Source organism: Sminthopsis crassicaudata, chromosome 2 (assembly GCF_048593235.1).
Source record: "Sminthopsis crassicaudata isolate SCR6 chromosome 2, ASM4859323v1, whole genome shotgun sequence".
Taxonomy (NCBI): domain Eukaryota; kingdom Metazoa; phylum Chordata; class Mammalia; order Dasyuromorphia; family Dasyuridae; genus Sminthopsis; species Sminthopsis crassicaudata.
In genome coordinates this window covers 129,304,366-129,325,804 of record NC_133618.1, presented here as the reverse complement: position 1 = coordinate 129,325,804, position 21,439 = coordinate 129,304,366, and the positions used below count along the sequence as shown (strand labels likewise).

General features: G+C 34.7%; 1 protein-coding gene across 8 annotated transcripts in view; it reads right to left on the bottom strand.

Annotated features, from left to right (window-relative positions):
- The window catches only part of UNC5D (unc-5 netrin receptor D), a 770,467-nt gene that overhangs the window by 366,628 nt on the left and 382,400 nt on the right, over positions 1-21,439 (bottom strand). For all 8 annotated transcript variants that reach the window (XM_074287224.1, XM_074287226.1, XM_074287225.1 and 5 more), the window contains exon 2: positions 2,308-2,526. In XM_074287224.1, the coding sequence (XP_074143325.1) occupies positions 2,308-2,526 (219 nt within the window). The remainder of the gene's footprint in view (positions 1-2,307; positions 2,527-21,439) is intronic.

Genomic DNA, 21,439 nt, shown 5'->3' with positions numbered 1-21,439 from the left:
TCAAGGTTCTTTTCTGTTTCTTGCTCATTCTCTTTCATTTTATTTTAGCATTTCCTCTTTTTTTTTTTTCTTACTTTTATGGTTGAATTTTGCTCCTTGGGTAAATGGGGTACTGTCCCAACTTCCTGTGCAGCTCTGAGCTTTGGCTTTGAGCACAGAGACCCCTTGTTTGCAGGGAGCCACTTTGCTTGTTCTGATAAAGATCAGCCTGGTTTCCCAGAGTTTTCCTTCTGAGCTGGAATTAGAAGCTGTCCCCCTTTGGGTTCCTCTACTGAGCTAGGATTGAGGGTCTTAATTGCTGATTTGATGTGATTTAGACCCTGTCACCACTTTCTCAGAGTCTATCTGACCTAGGCTAACCACCCTTTTCACCCCAATGAGATCAATCTTTCTTGAAGTTTTTCTAATCTATCTTGAGGTAGAGAGTGGTTTTCTTCTGTCAGACTCTATTTAGAAGCTTGGTTTCATGAAGTTTTTGACAGAAACTTGTGAAACTCTTTTAACATGAAACTGTGTCCACCATTCTAATTCTAGAAATTTCTCTCTGTCTCTCTGTCTCTATCTCTTTGTCTCTCTGTCTCACTTCCTCCTTCCCTTACCTCTTGCTTTTTCACACTCACTCAGATATATTTACACAATCTCTCTCAATCTTTCAATTTCTCTCTTTCTGTCTCTCTCTCTTTATCTCTCTCTGTGTCTCTCCCTCCCTCTCTCTCTGTCTCTGTCTGTCTTTGTTTCTCTCTTCCTTTTACTCTCCTGCAATCCTAACACAATCTAATTGGTCTTCTAAACTATGTAGCCATGTTCAGCACCATTCTAATAAGCACTAATTAGCTCTTAAATAAACTGAAAAAACAAACAATAAAATTCCAGAAGGACAAAGATTGGGTAATTTGGATAATGCACTAAGGAAAGGTAAATGCACAGCAGGAATACCATGGGAACTGCATGTCCTTCCAAATAGGGTAGAAAGTCATCTTGGTGTTAATGAGAAGACATGGAATATATTTAACTGGTCTAAGGCTATGGAAAGGGAATGCATTGGAAAATATAACTAGAGTCCTAAAAGCAACCTTTAGAAGTAGCTAGGTGGCAAAACAAGTAAAACTTGGGAATCAGGAACACATGAATTCAAATTTTGCCTAATTTGATCTGTGTGACCCTGGATCAATCATTTATTCACTCTGAATCTCAATTTCCTCATCTGTAAGCTAAAGATAATAATAGCACCTATCTCTTTACTAGGTTGAATGAACTATCATATTTAAAGCACTTTGTAAAACTGAAAGCATTATATAAATGCTACTTATTCTTATCCTGAGCTTTGGGATATATTTGGTTTTATTCTTAAGTTCAAGATTTAAAGAAGGACACTAAGAACTTGGAGATTCCCACATAAGTGTCAGTAAAATGTGAGGTGACAATATTAGGCCAAAAATCAACTGAGAGTACTGTAATGTTGACCTTAAAGAAGAGATGATATATGAAGGGCTGCTGTGTGGAAGAGGTACCGAATTGTTTTACTTGATCATTCTAGAGGGAAGAACCTGGGTAGATGCTATAGAGTTAGATTTAGCTTAATTATATTAAAAAAAAAAAAAAAAAACTTTCTAACAACTATATCTAGTCCAAGGTACAATGTATGGGCAATTATATGTCCTAGTGGATAGACTCATTTTCCTGAGTTAAAAATCTGACCTCAGAACTGGCCTCACTAGCTGTGTGACCCTAGACAAGTCACTTTTTCCTTTTTGCTTCAGTTTTCTCATCTGTAAAATTAACTGGAGAAGGAAATGGAAAACTACTCCAGTATCTTTGCTAAGAAAAATCCCAGATGAAATCATAAATAGTCCAAAGTGGCTAAAAAACAAAATAAGTTATAAATTAACAATGTACTTAAACTTATAATAAAAATGTGTAATATGGTACATCAGGAGATAATGAGTTTTGATGAGGAACTGAAATGTTAGAAAACAAGATTTATGAAAAAAGAGAAAGAAACTGGTATTGTTCAATCTGAAGAAGATAATATTAAGAGTTTTAACACTATATTTTTGGAATTAACTTCTCACTAGGCTGGATTGGCCCAACTATAGAAGCACAGTTCATACAGAAAGTCCTTGCAGAATGGTCTTACCTACCAGATAATTCAATGTGCTTGCATAACCTTAATGGCCAAGAGTCAACTTAAAACAGTGATGAAGCATTGGAGGAGGACTTTAGTGGAAATAGTTGTCCTCTCCAGATATAATCAACTTCTTGTGTTAAGGAATTATGCTGTTATCTATCTTTGGTTCGCAGTCATACCTGTATTCTCATCCAAGCTTTCTTCAGATACATGCTCATTTTGATGGACCCACTCCCCGTTGCATTTGAAGAAAATCTGCATTGCAGGCATGGCTTTGCACCTCAGGGCAATTGGGTTGCTCTTTATGATATATGCATCATCAGGCTCCTGCATGAAATGAGGCAGTGTCCCAGGCGCTGATGGGATGGACTCAGGCAGTGTATCACCATTGTCACTTCCTGTAGAAAATGAAAAGCAAATCAGAACAGAACCAGCATTAGTCACATAAATGTTATAGGGAAAACCAACTTTTCACTTTGTTGTAAAGAAAGATGGTGACAGTTCAGTAGAGTTTAATATAATATTCCATGAAGGGGTTAATTATCTACTAGGTATACTGGTTTAATTCAATAGACATTCTGCTCTCATCATTCAACTTAACTGTCAATCCAAATTTTGTAAATATACTAATTGACAAAACTAATATCCTTATTCATTTATCTGTTTGTCAGCTGATAAACATTTTTTTAAAGTCTTACTATGTTCTAGATACTCTGCTAAGCAATAAGAATACAAAGAAAAGTAAAAAGGTCTCATCTCTCAAGACAGTCACAGTCTAAAGGGAGATATAACCAGAAAATAATTACATATAAACAAACTATATAAAGGATAAATTGAAAACAATCAATAAAGAGAAGATGATAGAATTAAGGCCAATTGGGGAAGTCTTTGTGAAGAAGCTGGAATTTTTAGCAGAGACTTTTAGCAGTGACCTAAAGAAAGTCAAGGAAACCAGACTGGAAAGGTAAGGGGAAGAGGACATTCTTGGAATGAGGGAAAGAGTAGGAACATGGAATGTTTTGTTCAAGGAACAGCAAGAAAACCAATTTCACTAAACAGACAGACACAAGGGTAGGAGTATTGGGTATAAGAAGATAGGAGAGGGTACAATAGGAGAGAGAAAGGGATATTTATATAGATTTGGGAATAATGTGCATAGAAATTATACTTCAGCCTATGGAAGTTAGTTATATCGCTAGAAAAAGGGAAACTAGAAGAGGATATAATGTGTATATATATATATATATATATGTATATATATGTGTATATATATGTGTGTATATATATATATATGTAAAGATATAATAAATAAAAGAGGTAAAATAGAAGAGGATCCAAGATAGAGTCTTGGAAAATGTCTATAACTGGAGGGCAGGGTCTAAACAATATTACAGCAAAATTAATTGAGAAGGAGCAACCAAAAAGTAGGAAGAAGATTAAGAAGAAAAAAGTACCATTACATTTAACTGAATCCATGGGGAGTGGGATGCAGGGGTGGTTGTTGACAATATCAAAACATGTCAAAGAAGATGAGGACTGAGAAAATATCATTGGCTCATAATGACAAAAATGATAATAATTTTTGATATTTATGTAGAACTTTATAAATTTAAAAGTGCTTTCCTCAAAATAATCCTTGAAAAGGTAGCACCAGAGGTATTGGACATATTTTACAATTTGGAAACTAAAACTAAGACATACTATCAAATATAACATATTTATAGGTGAAAGGATAATGACTTAAGAATTCAAAAGTTCCCCAAATGCAGAAAAATATAATTAGAACCAGAAGAAATATCAATGGTAAGTAAATATCTTCAGTATCAAAAATAATACTATGATAATCTGGCTTCCTTTTTCCTAACATAACATATATATGTGTGTGTATATATGTGTATATATATATATATATATATATATATATATATATATATATATATATATATATATATATATATATATATATATGTACCCAAATACCTTTTAGAATGTCTTTCTCAATTAAAATACTCTTTTTATCTCTCTCTGTGTATCTATCTATATGTGTGTGTATGTATGTGTATACATGTATTTCTTTTTGTTCTTTAGTTGTGTCCTACTCCTCCTGACAGCATTTTGGGTTTTCTTGGTAAATAATTGGACTAGTTTGCTAGTTCCTTCTCTAGCTCACTTTACAAATAAGGAAACTAAGGCAAATAGGATAGTGTCACATAACTAATAAGCATCTAAGACTACATTTGAACTCAGGTCTTTCTGACTTCAGTCTCAGTGCTCTTTCCACTGGAGTACCTAACTGTCCAGTACACTTATATGCAAATAATCATTTATTTATTATGGGGCCTTAAGATAACATAGTACACTGTGAGAAACATGTTCTCCAGGATCTTCTGTGACCTAAAGTCCAAATAGATGCCCTTGAGTTCAAAAAAAGACCTAGGCATAGTTCCATGGTTAAATGCCTGAGTAAGGAAAGGTCCTTGAGAGTTTAAATTGAATTTATACCTACCCCATGAAGACCTTTTGAGGCTGTATGCTTCGTGCTATGGATAGAGTTATATCTGGCATCTCAGTCCCTTCACACCCCTCCTCAGAATAATCCAAATATATTTTATTTCCCACTGCACCCACACAGAAACACAACCTAAATTGTACTAAATAGGCCAGGGACTAACTATACAAACCAAACTCAAACAGACCCATGCTTATGGCCTGAAAGCTACAATTATAACTTATTCTGTAAAGGGTAGGAAGAAACAGATGTGATTCTCTTATCACATTTAGGAAACTGATGAGGAAAGACAAGTAAAATCATTTTCTTCTCTCAAAAGGATAGAAGGCTACATTTTTTCTAGTTTTCATCTCTGGATGATTATGTCTGGACACAGCTTTTTAGGAAGGACAGATATAAGTCAGAGAGTAATCAAAAGAATCAAACTCATATGGCAGAGAGCTTGGAGTTCCTGTATTGCAAAGAAAGATAGAAAGAAATGGGCATTTTGAACCAAGAGAAAATTCATGATAGTTGCTTTCAAGTTGCCACTGGGAACAAGTATTATATTACTTTGATTGGTTCCATAAGAGCTAGAAGCAATGACAGACATGTCAGAGAAGCAAACTGAGGCAGAAATAAAAAAGGAGATATACAAAAGTAAAATGGAAGACAAAAGGTTACCCCTCAATTGGACAGAGAACATAATTATTTGGGGGGTATACTATAGAGGATACTCTAGTTCAAGGAACAAGGGTGACCTCTTGTGACCCTTCTGGTGATTCTGAAATAGTATAAAACTTTTTTTTAAATCAAATTTGAAAGCTCCCACAATCATATTAATTGACTAAAATGGGCAAGGCTTTATAATGATAACCCTTTACCTCAAAGGTCTTAAAACTTAATAAAGAGTGTGTGTGTGTGTGTGTGTGTGTGTGTGTGTGTGTGTGTGTGTGTGTGAAAGAGAGAGAGAGAGAGAGAGAGAGAGAGAGAGAGAGAGAGAGAGAGAGAGAAATTGAGAGAGAGATTGAGAGACAGAGACAGAGAGACACAGAGGACAGAGGGAGACAGAGAGAGAGAGAGAGAGAGAGAGAGAGAGAGAGAGAGAGAGAGAGAGAGAGAGAGAGAGAGAGAGAGATTGAGAGAGAGATTGAGAGACAGAGACAGAGAGAGACAGAGGACAGAGGGAGACAGAGAGAGAGAGAGAGAGAGAGAGAGAGAGAGAGAGAGAGAGAGAGAGAGAGAGAGAGAGAGAGAGGACAGAGGGAGACAGAGAGAGAGAGAGAGAGAGAGAGAGAGAGAGAGAGAGAGAGAGAGAGAGAGAGAGGCAGAGACAGACAGAAACAGAGAGAGAGAAGCAGAGACAGAAAGAAAGATAGAGATAGAGACAGAGAGAGAAAAAGATATAAAGAGAAAGACAAAGGCAGAGAACAGAGAAAGAGAGATAGAAATAGAGAGAGTGGAAGGGAGAGAGGGAACGAGGAAGGAAGGGAAAGAGGAGAGAGGGAGGAAAAGGGAGATAAAGAAGAAGGGAAGGGAAAAGAGAGGAAGGGGGCAAAGAGAAGGCAAAAGAAAAGAAGAGAGATCAGGAGAGGAGAGAAAAAAAGGGGAGAGGAAAGGAAGGGTAGAGGGGAAAATAAGAGAGAAGAGGAGGGGAGTAGAGGGAAGATGAGAGGCCTGGAGAAGAGGAGAGATCAGGATAAAGGAGGGGAAGAAAGGAAAGAAAGAGATCACTACATGCTATGGGGGAATCAGAGAACACAAAAAGTATCTTCCTATCCTTGCAATGGGAGTTACCAAAAGTCTTTCTGGAATATATTGCACAAGGGACTAAGGAATGCAAATGTTGGAAGTAATTTTTGATTGCTATACTTAGCTTCCCTGAAAACTGACTAGATAATGGGCAAAGAATACTAGGACGAGATATGACCCCAAATCTCCTTTCTTCAGACAAATAAGGCTTCTTATTATTCCTGCTAAAGTCAACATCCCATATCAGACAGCAAGCCATTGTGAAAAGTCAACCTCACACACCTCACACAAGGGATATTATTTTTTTCTTCAAGCTTGTTTTGGGACCATTTTTAAATACCAAAAGGGGGCTGGTACTTCAATAAAGTATGAATTCCTATAATTATATTTTGTGGAGGAGAGAATAGAAAGGATTCCGAATTATGAAAGAGATTTTTGGCAAGCCAGTACATGCAAACACTGTTCCCCACTGAAATAAATTAAACATATAACAATAGCTTAAATCCACCAAACATGATTTCCCTCTTAACTCTACTTACTTATAAAATAAAAAGACTTTTTGCCAAATAACAGGAGATAATGGAAGCCCTGGAATCAAAGTTTATATTGGAAAAGCTAATGCTATTCTAATTAATTGGTACTACCAAGGAATCAATAAGTCTTGAATGTTTTAAATACTAAAGACAGGACAGAGTATATACTATGCAAATACAATGAAGTCACTTAATTTTTTTATATTCTCATGGAATAAAAGAGATGCAGGATAAAAACAGGGTTTTCTTTCTGACTTTAAAAATTATATTTACAATGAAGTTCATATAATACATCACACATTAAATCACTTTATTACTGACTGCTCATGCCAATTTCCATCTTTTATAAATACCAAGTCCCTTCAGGCTTTAGTAAATCCATGCATTAGGGGAAATGACAAAGGTATTAAAAGATTTTATATGGACATCAAAACCTCATACTCCCATCATCAGCTTGAGTCTCTTCCAGAGCAGCAAGCACGTTATTGCATAAAGGGGTCATCTGATAAAGAAGATATCCATAAACTATACAGTGGTAGCATTAATGAGCAGTGACAGTGCTAAGTTTCCAGCAGAGTCTCTTGCAAATGATATTGTTTTGCTTCACTATTAGCATCATCTCATGCATGACCAACCTGAAAATCTACATGAAACCAAAGGGGGTAAAACAATAGTGAGTAGGTAAATATGAAGCCTGGTACAGTCTGGCATGAAGAAAATGTCAGAGTAGGAACATGAATACATTATAAGATTTGACAAGTAGAAGTGTCAACTATCCATTTAGCAAAGCATTACAGAAGCCTTCCTCACATAAAGCTGCCTTATGCTGTCCCAATATAAATACTCTTTAGATGGACTAATCAACTAATCTTTTTCATATACATATATATATGTATACATAACATACATATATTAAAATATATCCATATATTTTTAAAAGACACATGATTTCACTTCTTTAAATGCTCCCTATGCTCATGAAGATAGCCGATAAATCTTCCTATGTTGATCAAATGAAATATTATGTTTAAATCATTATATAAATATAGGAATAAGGTATGGGAACTTAATTATGATTTCACTGGTATAGTCTATTTCTAAGCTAGGAATATATTATCAGTTGTGGTGATAATAACAATGGTGATTGATGAATGGTATCTACTGATGGTGGCAGTTAAGCTAATAATAACTTGATCTCATGGTGACATATCTGATGATATACTTCCCCAAATATATGGAGGTTGGTCCTCAGATACAAGGAATGGAACCCAGCCTTATATTTATACGCTATCTTTCCAGTTTAGTTTAATTTGCCATAATTTATGTTAGACTCAGCACCCAATGATACCTGTTTATTTTTCTGTTACAAAGTGACAAAAGGAATAATTTAGAAAAGAAAAAAAGAAATATGAGTTACTATTACTATTTTATGATAACACCACCTATAACAGTTAATATATGTAGTTACATTTTATAATACTTTATAATTATTTTTGTAATTAATTAAAAGCATTTTTGTGTACTCTAGAAGTAAATGTACACTGTTTGCCATAGCCAAATAACTATATTCCTTGGTGCACTTAACTAGGCTTGTGTACATACCATAGATGCATAGTTGATTTCAGTCTGTACAAGAAGTTTTTTGGTTTTTTTGTTTTCCATTTTGGTAGGATCTGTCAGAATTTGCTCTGTCTTAGAATTGACTGTGATCACTTAGGATAACTTCACACTATAAAGAGGTATGAGAGTAAGAATTTAATAGAAGAATGATCTCCATACCAATTAAAAAATGGAATCAATTGGAAAATACAGAGTAATAATATCTTCACCCTGCTAAGAAACTTTAATGTAATATAACATGTCTCAGGAATCAATCAAAAATCATTTCTTTTGTAACTGCTGGGTACTAAAAACTCTAGGGCAAGGAAATATCAGAGAAATACAAGATTGAACTTCTGCAACAATGAATTCACAATCTGGATGGAGAAAGAGAATATAAATAAATACAATATGTGGGAATGAGAATATGAAGGCAGTCCCAAACCAATAAATGAGACATGTTGCAAAAGTTTATTTGGAAGTCAATTGGTTGAAACCATTAATACATTTATCCACACCCAGTAAAACATTACAAATGGTGTTTCAGTTCCTAGGCTATCCCACAATTCAATTCAATAAACATTCATTTAAATACTCACATTTATGTTAAATCCAGCTAGATGCTGGGAATAGAAAAACAAAAATGAAAACAGCTCCAGCTTCATAGAATTAAGCTAAGAGGGATTTTAGATGTTATCTAGTCATCTACCTCCTTAAATTTACAAAGGAAAGAAAAAACATGGCCTAGAAAGAGAAAATGATTTCATGTAGATGGTAAGTGTCATACCAGGTCTTCTGATTCCACATCTAAAGTCCTCACTACAATAATACATTCCTATTAAGTATCTTATATTCTACTGTCTGTGTGAATGTCTGTGTGCATTTAAGGACCTTCTCTCCATTTACACAACTATAATCCTTTCAGACCCTGTTCACTTCCATTCTGGGCCACTCCAGTTTCCAGTTTCTCCTCTCTCAAATCCATCATCCATCCAGTTTCTAAGTTAATAATCCTTCATCACATATATGAGTATGTCATTCCCCTACTCAAAACTCATAAAGATTCCCTATCATTTCAGGATAAAATACAAAATCCTTAACTCGACAAGTAAAAACCCTTTACAAACAAGTCTTCCCCCTAACTTTCCAGACATATTTCATATTATTCCTCTTCACACATTCTACTTGCCAGTCATCCTGACCAAGATATTCCTGAAACAGTATATTTTAAATCAAGTTTCCATGGCATATCCTGAAATGTACTCCCCTTCTTATCCCTTTCCCCTAGTTAAGAGATATCAATCTCAAATAGAAATGGGGAAAATTAACTATACAAAAGGATTTCTGGGACCACATAGAAAACATTTAGAAAACTACACAATAACATTTTTATTTTTATTGTATTTTAATTTATTTTCTTACATATTTGCCATTTATATTTTAATCTCTGCAATATGGCTGGCAGGACAAGTGTTTGACACTTCTGCCTTTGAATATTTAATTTACCTCACAGCTTAGCTCAGATATGAATTATGTTCAGACATTCAAATTCTGTCTTCTAAAATTATCCATAAACACTATATCTTTTAAGTAGATTGTAAGCTTCTTAAGGACAGAGATGTTTATTTCCATCATCCCATGTAACCCCATAAATATACTTTCCCTCATACCATATCTATCACCATATCTACTTTTTGTCTTTAGTAAATATTTATTAAATTAAAATTTTAAGTCAAATACAAGAGATAGTTCACAAGAAGAATTGATAGGACTTAGTAACAACTTGGATATGCATGATAGAGAAGAAGCAATAATATAAAATTATTATAATAGCATTGCAGTCATTGTAGTCTAGACTTTTAAAGCTATGATATTGGCAAGACCCTGGCAATCATAAATGTCTGTTGATTTGAACGTTTGCACTCCCTTGATCTATATCATAAGGATGAGTATTGCTTTTAAGGATACAGATCACAACCATTTTATAACTTTTCATCTTTTATAATTTTAGGTCATATTTTCTTATAAACCATCTGTGAAAGACTTCTAGAATGGAGATAGTGATGCTAAAAGTATAACTTTTTTCAACAGTGAAGTTTGCAACCCATAAAATTTTGGACATTTCCTACATATTATTTAACCTGATCTGCACAATTCTGGCCCTGTTTCCTTGACTACCTATATAATGAATGTCTGCAGTAGATATAGGGAGTAGGATTTAGTGGGAAGAGAACTAGATTTGAAATTAGACAAATTAGGTTCAAATTCCAGCTATGTTACTTGATGTCTACATGACCTTGATCAAAACCCAACTTCTCTTGATTCTTTATGTCCTCATTTCTAGAAAACAGACTATGTACTATGTCCCTTTGAGTTCTAAATCCAACAATCCAGGCTAATTCAAAGCCTCCTTCTATGTGCTTGAATGATTTACCTGTATAGATATGAGATATAGTTTTGTTTTTGTTTTTTTGTTTAATCATTTTTCAGTCATGTCTAACTCTTTGTGATGGCATTTGAGGTTTCCTTAATGGAGATTCTTAGATGAATTGCCATTTCCTTCCCTAGATTATTTTACAGATGAGAAAACAGAGGTAAACAGGGTAAAATGACTTTCCTGGGTCACAAAGCTAGTAAGTATCTGAGACTGTATTTGAACTTGAGAAACTGAATATTCCTGGCTCTAAGCCTGACACCCTATCCACTGAGCCATCTATCTGTCCCGTTGCACAGTTTGATTATGTGTTTTCGTCAACTTTAGAGAAAGTTAAATTCAGTTATTACCTTAAGTAATTACTTATTAATATCAACCCCTCAAAAACAAAAGCAAAAACTCTGAAGCATAAATCATTTCTATTACCAGTTGCAATGTAAAATTAAAACACTACTTAAATTTTCTATTTATTTCTTAATGTAAGTTCTCTGTGACTTCAAATGATATTTAAATATTAACTATTAAAGGTGTGACATGTACACAGTATGCTTTCGCACAATGGGTGGTTAGTTGACAAAAATAATTATTGCTAAAAGGATAGCCTTTTTTTCTTATGTTGCCTCACAATATCAGTTTGACTCTTCCTCTCCCTTAACTTACATACACCATTTGTTCTAACACCTTCTATATTCTAATGCTAGTCTAGTTCATTCACTTGTCTCCCTCTTTTCATACAATCTTCCTAATCCAAGTCCCAATTCTTGCTTAGACATTTATACTAGCTCATGGATTGGACTTCCTACTTCCATTTTATCTCTTCTCCAATTTTTGCTTAACACTTCAGCTTTAGTAATCTTCTTAATGCAACTCTCTAATTACATCACCTTCAAACTTCATCAACTTCAGTGGTTCTCTATCTCCTACTAATTAAATTAGAAGCTCTTGACTGTGATATTTCAGGACTTCCACAATCTAGTTCTAGTCAACCTTTCCAATTGTGTGGCAGAGACAAAGTATTAGAACAACCATTAGACTGCAAATAATGAAGATTTGGATTAAAATATTTTCTCTGATACTAGATGACCCTAAACAAGTGATTCTACCTCTCCAAAATGCAGTCTCAATATTTACAAAATGAAGGGTTTAGATTATTATAAATGTTCTCTAAAGTCCCTTTCAGTTTTAAATCTATGATCCTATTACTCTCTTTAAACACATTATATTTCATCCAAAATGAAATACTATTTCTTTTTTTCTGTTGTTGTTCAGCCCTCTCTTACCTCCTTGTGTTTGGTTTATACATTTTCCAAGTCCAAAATGGACTGCTGCAAAAATGCAGCTGTTCAAATCTCTCTCTTCCTTCAAATCAGCTTGCATGCTGCCTCCTGCATGAATCCCTTCTGACCTTCTAAGTGGAAATGATCTTTCTTCCTTCAAGTTTCTCATATAACTTTGCCCATAGCTCTCTATTGCATTTATGAAAGAATATATGAAAAACAAACAAATAAAAAACTACAACAACAACAACAACATAAACAACACATTAAGCCTTTACTATGTGAAAAACACTGTTAGTCACTGAGGCTAAAGGTAAAAAGTTAAACAGCCCTGGATATAAAGCAATTCACTTTCTAATGGGAGAGACAATATAGATAGAAGATTTCAGCTACAGGTCACCTGGAAAGGTCCCCTGGACCTTGAGGCGCAGCAGCTGAGAATATTGTAATGAATTTTTCTTAATGTTATTTCCACTGATGAAATCATCTTGGCTTTTAATGTTGAACCATTTGAGAGTGCCAAATACTTAGGTAATGAGAAATTTCCTTTCCCAGGACTACAGTAACTGTAGCTACATCTCTTGGAGAAGGAATTGCTAGGTTGCATCTTCTTAAGTTTGTTTTTACAGAATAATAATATGGAAATGGAAATGAAGCCAGGCTAATAATACAAGGCACAATTCTTCCCTTAGTTCTGGGGTTTACCTGCTGATACTATATAGTCAATGGAAGCTGGGCTCCTTCTTTAGTGATTATTCCCTTCCATAATGGCTTTAAGGAACAGACTTGAAGCAGAGTAAGTGGTCTGGGTAGAACTTTTATTCCTAAGGTTCTTGGGATGAGGACACAGGGCTTTATTCTTTGGGTAGTGGTTTGACCTGCCTAATACATCAACATTCTTTACTTCAGAGTTCCCTGCATGGAAGCTAAGTGATACAATGGATAGAATACTAGTCCTGAAGAAAAGATATGAATTCAAATTTAGCATCAGACTCAGATTAGTTGTGTGAACCCGGACAAGTCATTTAATTTCTATTTGACTCAGTTTCTTCAAATGTAAAATAAAGATAATAGTAGCATTTATATCCCAGGTTATTGGGAGAAACAAATGAGATAATATTTGTAAAAGAGTGAACATAATTCCTGGAAGATAATGTCTTTAATAAATACACCTTTCCTTTTTCTCTTCCCTCCCTCCCTTCCATTATTTCATTCTTTCTCCCTTCCATATTCCTTCCTTCAATTTTTTCTTTCCTTCCCTCCTTCCTTCCTTCCTTCCTTCCTTCCTTCCTTCCTTCCTTCCTTCCTTCCTTCCTTCCTTCCTTCCTTCCTTCCTTCCTTCCTTCCTTCCTTCCTTCCTTCCTTCTTTCCTTCCTTCCTTCCTTCCTTCCTTTTCCTTTCTTCCCCTACTTCTCTAGCTAGGGTATCTTGTTGTTAGCCTTGTATCATAGAAATTTGTGCATAAGACTTTCTCTCATGTTTTACTGTAAGTTCCATAAGATAAGAATCCAGGTAGAATTATTTTTTAGTTTTGAACGCTTAGGGTTTAATAAGAACAGGGAGTTGGGCCATGGGGTAAGAGGATGGGAATAACTTGTCCATAATGGATAAGTTAATCATTTTTAGTTTTGCTCAATTAACTAAAAATAATATTTCAAAACAAGAATGCTTTCTAGGCTTCAAACATATTACTTTTTTTTCCTGGACCCTTCCTGAAATTCTAAAACTGCATATTTAGATGGCCTTCAAAAATAGTACTTTACAGTTCATTGTCTGGAAATTTACTGACTTACAATCTCAGCCTAGAAATCATCTCTGCAAAACTCAAGTTGCATCACCTAAAAAGACAACACAAAGGAGTTACATTCTTTGCTTTTTGCTTATGTAAATGTGGCTTGTCTCCATATGGTTACTTAATTAGATAGGGAATGCATTTATACCCATTTAATGTGCTACAACAGCCGGAATTTTACATACAAAATATTTAATGCGATTTATGAAACATATACTCTTTCCCTAGGCCCCATTAAAACTCTTATTTTTTTTTCTTTTTGAGCATTGAAATCATTTTGCTTCCTTTCTTTTCTCTAATAAAATGAAAATGTTTTATATTGGTATATTTGCATATTTCACTTGTCTTAGATCTCATATGAAGCTAACCTAAGATACTAGTCAACTGAGCATATCTCTAACCCTTATAGAATGTTTCTTAAGAAGGGGAAATTAAAACAAAATGAAACAGAAACTTTGAATGACCATTCTCTTATTCTAAAGAAGGGTTTCAAGATTTTGGGGATGCTTAGGAAAAAATGAATAAGACAGCATGATATAGTGGAAAGTGTCTTGGATTTAGCTTCAAACCTAAGTTCAGCTCTTTAGTTCTATGTTACCTTAGGATTGGAACCTCCTTTTATATACTAGGTCCCTCAATAGTCTATGATTCCAACCCTGCATAAGTACTATTGAGAACAAACCTTGAAGGGAAAATATATGATTTCCCAAGTACAAATGTAGGCTACATGCTAGCATTCAGAGCAACTGCTTGCTTCCCTTTCCCTAAAACTTCAACATAAAATTCAATATAAATATTGAAATATTTTAAAAAATAAAATACAAACAAAAACATATAGACTCAAAATCAGAGTAGTTCTAATCATTGTTCTTCATCTTACTAGTTCTGTCACTTCCTAAAGCCTAATTTTTCACTATCTCTAAAATGGTATGGTGATCCTTATTCTACCTGCATTCAAGAGTTATTGTGAGGATCAAGAGAAATGTTGTTACATGGAAGAGCTTTGAAATAATAAAATGCCATAGGAATGACAGGAAGGCTATTCCTTTTGATGTAACAGATAGTACAGGAAGCTGCATTTTCCCCTAACACTACATTAGATGCAAATAGAGCATAAGAATGTTTGCCTTCATGTACAACCAATCCCCAACCAAGAGATTTAAGTAAAATGGTTAAAAAAAAAAAAAAAAAGAAACAATGGTTGAAAGGTGTTTTTTTTTTTGTTGTTTGTTTGTTTGTTTGTTTGTTTTTTCTGTAAGGTAGACTAATATCTTGGATTTCAAAGGAAAGGTCTGTAGGGAAGAGTGTGTGTGTGCGTGTGTGTGTATTAAACTGAGGTAAAGTTAGTGGGGAAGGTGGGCACGTTTCCGTTCTGTATTTTAGATTTTCTCTACCTTAGCCCAACTTTTCATCATGAAGCCTCATTTTAATTTTAGAATTAACCTATTGGAAGTACCCTCTAGCCCTGTGGTCTCTCCCTGTTATTAGAAAGCTGCTCCCAGAACCTCCAGGTGAGTAGGATCTCAGATCACTCTGATTTGAGTTTTAGGCTGCTGATGTCATCTGCCATTTCTCCATAAGGGATATCTTTGCTTCCTATACTGTACCCCCTTTTATGTACTGTCTTCTTCCATTAGCATGTAAATTGCTTGAGGGATTGTCCTTGCATTAGGGTTTAGCGCAGTATCTGATACAGAGTGAATGCTTAATAAATACTTCCGAGTTGCTCCTTTTTCCTCTCTGTTTCTTTTCTCTCTAGGCAGAGGGTCGTATCCCCCAAGATTACAGCCAAAAAGATTCTTTGAATTAAAACCATAATGGCGATAGCTCTGTATCGTCTTCTTCAGTGCCATACCTCTGTCTTGAAACACGAAGTACTCATTACAAAGACAATCCAGTAAAGCTGTTGCGCCTGTAGGCATTGAGGGAAACCATCAAGTCACATAGATAGAGGCTTTGTAATTCTCCTTAAAACATTCTCTCTACTCCAAGGATAGAATCCAAAGCTGACCTTTCTGGAAAACATGCCTAGAAAACAAGGAGTGTAAATGTTTTATGGTGTGAAATCTTATAGGTTAGAGCAGGTGGCAGGTGGTGCAAAAATAATCTTAAGAAAAAAGGAAGCATTTTTGAAAATTATTTATTTCCAAATTTTCAAATGAGTCACATGATTCTTGTTGGCCTAAATTATTGATCACAATGGGTACAAAGAGGTTTCTTAATATAGTACTCCATTGTATACTGTATTACATGGGCACATGTGTACATGTTTTTTCCATTTTTTTTTTTTTAATGTGTGTGTATGAATGTATTTGACAAGTTTTCAAATTCATCTGAAATCTAGAGGAACTTTGGAAAGTTTTTACCTCCATTTTTTTATTTGTGACTAACAGTTTTCAAGAATAAGGAATTTATATTAAAATGGTTGTTTTAATAAAACTATGAATATCAGAAAACAAAATAATCAAAATAATCAAACACCATTCTCATATTTTCCATTCTTAGAAATTACTCTTTGGAAAGCTGTCTATTCTATGTTCTACATCATAATAGAGAATCTCAATCATGTTAAGACATTCAAAAGGAAACAGAAAGAGGAAGGAAACCATAAGGAACAAATGACACATTCCTTTTTGATATAAATAGAGTTGTATTTGTGTCAGGTCATATTTTTAAACTCTTGATTATAAGCTTCTAGATACAACTTTTGAAATTTGAATCAGAGTGACATGTCATTTTTGAAGTTGAATGGAATGCTTAGCATGACCCATTTTTACCCCCTAAGCAAACACACACACACACACACACACACACACACACACACACACACACACACACACACACTCATACACAGGAGAAACCTTATTGGGAAAAACATTTGCAAAAGGAGATAAGATGTAGAACTTCACCCTTCTAAAGCTTTTGTATATACTCTGGGGGAATCTTTGACAGGATTAAAACATGACTAAATCTTCCTCTAAGCTAATTTGGTATCCAGCAAGCATACTAAGTAAATGTGGTCAAAATAAAATGTTGTGTTTTCTTTTTAAAAAGTAGATAGGTTATAAGGAAGGGCTGTTTCCAAATATAAATATCATTTAATAGACCTTGAACTGAAAGAATACCTTCCTTGTAAGGATTTCAAAAAGTCTTATTGAAATATATTGGAAATAGTCCTGCATTTGGAGCCTAGAGACCTAGCCGGCTCTTGTACTGATTAGCATGATATGAATTTGGAATTTATAAATGGAAAGGGCCATAGACTTCATCATGTTGCATTTTCTCATTATACAGATGAGAAAACTGAGACCGGGAAGATTAATTGACTTGTCCCAAGATATTAATTGACATATAGGATCTGGGTATTCACTAGCTACGTATGTAACCATGAGAAAAATTGCATCTTTAGGCTAAGACTCTGATTCCTTATTACTAGTAAATGGGGATAATGATACTTATGTAGAATACCTATAAGGATGTTGTAAGGAGAGTATTTAGTAAGTCTCTACAACTATATAAACTCTTCAAATACTAATGTACATAAAGTACTTCTAAAATCACAAAATGCTAGTAAATAAAGTATACAGAGTGGAGACATAGTTGACCTCAGAATCAGGAACACATGGGTTCAACCATGCCTGAGAAATATATGCCCCCAGGAATTAACAGTCTCTCAGTTCTCTTGGCTGTTCTACAAACCTAGAAATTGTAGATAAAGACAGGAGTTTCTAGACCAAAGAATTAACTGGTATAGTGAAGTCAACCAACTATGTAGGCAGCCAAAGAAAAACACATAAGTTTGATTTTTTAAAAAATATCAAGATTATTAAGCTAATACAATAAAAATGACAATTTTGGTTAAATTGGTCTACTTTTAGAGTTTTATACCAATCAAACTGCCAAAACATTACTTTGTAGAACTAGAAAAAATAATAACAAAATTCATCTGGAAGAACAAAAGGTTCTTTTGAATACAAAGGGAATTAATGGGAAAAATACAAAAATATCTGGAAAAATTGGGAAATAATATATCAGAAAATCAAAATAGACCTACATCTCACACCCCATGCCATCATAAGGTCAAAATGGATACATGATTTGGGCATAAAGGATGATAACATAAACAAATTAGGAGAACAAGGAATAATTTGCCTTTCAGATCTTTGAAGAAAGGAAGAATTTAGGACCAAAGAAGAACAAAAGAACATTATGAAAAGTAAAATGGATAACTCTGATTACAATAAATTAAAAAAGATTTTGCACAAACAAAACCAATAGAAACAAAATTAAAAGGGAAGTTCAAAGCTGGGAAAATTTTTTTCAGGGAGTATTTCTGATAAAGGTCTAATTTCTAAAATATATAAAGAGCTGTGTCAAATTTACAAGAATACATATTATTCCCCAGTTGATAAATGGTCAAAGGATATGAACTGACAATTTTCAGATAATGAAATTAAAGCCATTTATATGTTATATGACATATGAAAAAAGCTTTAAATCATTATTGATTATAGAAAGACAAATTAAAACAATTCTGAGATACCACCTCACACTTCTCACATTGACTAAGATGACAGAAAAAGATTATGATGAATGTTGGAGGGATGTGGGAAAACAGGGACACTGATACATTGTTGGTGGAGTTGTGAAATGATCCAACCATTCTGAAGAGCAATTTGGAACTATGCCCCAAAGGGCTATAAAAGGCCCAACAATGCCATTACTAGATCTGTATCCTAAGGAAATCATAAAGGAGGGAAAAGGAGCCACATGTGCAAAAATGTTTGTAGCAGCCCTTTTTTGTGGTAGCAAAGAAATAGAAAATTAATAGATGCCCATCAACTGAGGAATGGCTGAAGAAGCTATGGTACACGAAGATAATGAAATATTATTGTTCTATAAAAATGAATAAACTGATTTTAGTCCTGGAAAGATTTACATGAACTGATGCTGAGCAAACCAGGAATACATTGTACATAATAACAGTAAGAATGTTCAATGCTAAGAAAGCTAAGAAAGACAGTTCTTCTCAGGGATTCAGTGATCTGAAGCAATCCCAATATTATTAGGATAGAAATGACATTCGCAACCAGAAAAAAAGATCTAAGGTGCTTGAATGTAAATCAACATATACGATGTTTATTTTTATTTCTGTTTATTTATCTCTCCCATAGTTTTTCCCTTTTGCTCTGATTTTTTGGTCGCCTAACATAACTCATAAAGCAATGTGTATTAAAAATAAACTTATTAAAACAAAAAAGAAAAAATAAAGTAAAATAATGATATTAAATTAGATTGTCTCTGAGATATCTTCTGTGTGAATGGAAGGGAAGGGAAGGAGAGGGAAAGGAAGGGAAAGGATGGAGGACATAAATATTTATTAAGCATCTACTATGTTATAGGCATTATGCTAAGTGTTTTGCAAATACTATTTCATGGTAAAGATGATCTTCATGATGATAGTAAGAGGTAGATCCTATTATCCCCATTTTACAGCTGAGAAAACCATGGCAAACATTAAATAACTTACTCAAGATCATATAGCTAATAAGTGGCTGAGACCAGATTTTAACTCGTCTTCTAACTCTAGGTCCAGCACTGGTTGCAATTTATCTTTGTCAAATTGATCCATACATTCAAGAATTTGGGGAGCTCTATATTTCTTGGGGCAAGGGAGAAAGAAAAAAGACAGACAGAGAGAGAGAGAGAGAGAAAGAGAGAGAGAGAGAGAGAGAGAGAGAGAGAGAGAGAGAGAGAGAGAGAGAGAGAGAGAGAGTCTTTTATGAAGCATATACAAACAACACCAAACTTGAGAGATGAAAGTTTTTCTCTTATTCCTATAGGACATCGAGTTGTGTTGGGAGATTAAACACATTGGCAGAGTGTGAAATGCCTAATCCCAATGTTTTCATGAAAGGCTTTTCAAAAAGGCTAGGTTGTGACCCTGTTTGCAAAAGGGAGGGGGAGGAACAGGAAGGGGAGAGAGAGATAGAAAGAGAAACAGAGAGACAGAGACACATACACAGAGATACAGAGAGAGTCAGAGACAGAAACAGAGAGAGAGACAGAGACACAGAGACACACAGAGAGACACAGAGATGGAAAATGAGAGGGAGAAGGAGGAAAGGTGGGAGAGAGAAAGAGAGAGAGAGAGAGAGAGAGAGAGAGAGAGAGAGAGAGAGAGAGAGAGAGAGAGAGAAAGAGAGAGAAGGAAAAACTGCTTTCTTCAGAGGAATTCAGAAGGAAAGTTGAAGTAGAATTTATCTCCCTTTTCTTAATGAAGTGACCTCCTTTATACAACAGAATGCCTCTTTTGGAAGCCACACAAAACATGCATGTGAGGATGAGGTGTTGATACCATGTGAAATATTTTATTTCCTTTGTTATTTCCTCTAATACACAGATTTAGTGAAGCCTGTCGGGACTTGGTATTTAGTCAGGATTGACAATATACCCAGCAGTCTGTAGTGAGAGTCGGATGCTCTCTGACTCCATGTGGACACTTGATATGTAACTGAAACCTGCACAATAAAGGACAATGCACTTCCTCTTTCCCCTGGGAGAAGACATCTCATTCAGCTGGAATAACAGAGAGACGGGGGCAGACTCAAGAAGGAAAGGTGCACTGAGCTGCATTGAAAGAATCAAGCATGACCCAGAGATACACATGACATTTTCTTGAAGGGCAGATTCTACTTTGTCTCCCCGAGTGACCATGAGAGATACAGATGCTATTTCGCATTCTTAAATCAATGAACAGGAGTCACTACAATGTATTAGATATCTGACTAGAACAAATAGCTATACTTGTTCCTTGTTTATATTTTGCTTTGAAACTGGAAAAGAGCCAGCAGAACCTGAGACTAGTCTGTCTTATACCCTAATTTTAGCAGAGGCCCAAAGAAAGGGCCCAACTTAACAATATAGGATTTTAAGCTGGAAGAATACTTGAAAACCATGAAAACTCTTGACTCCCTTATTTTTATAAATAGGTAATAACACTAGCTAACAATATCAAACACTTATATAGTGCTTTAAAGTTTGTCAAGTACTTTAGAAATATCATCTCATTTTAATTTCACAATAACCTTGAGAGATAGATGCCGTTATTTTAGAAGTGAGGAAGCTGAAGAAGGCAGAGCATAGATAATTTGCCCAGAGTCAGACTGATAGTAAGTGTCTGAGGCCAAATTTGATTTTAATTTTGCCTGATTCCAGATCTAATACTCCATTCACTCTGCCACCTGGCTGCACCCACTGAGGTAATACAGATTGTCTAAGGTTATAAATGGAATAAATAACAAAGACGCAGATCCAGCTCCTCTAACTGTAATTCCAACAATTTTTTCTTTGTTGTATTCTGACTCTCTAAAATCATATGTCTTCTACTACAAATGTGATATTTTTTTAAATTAGGATAGCAATGAGGAGAAAAA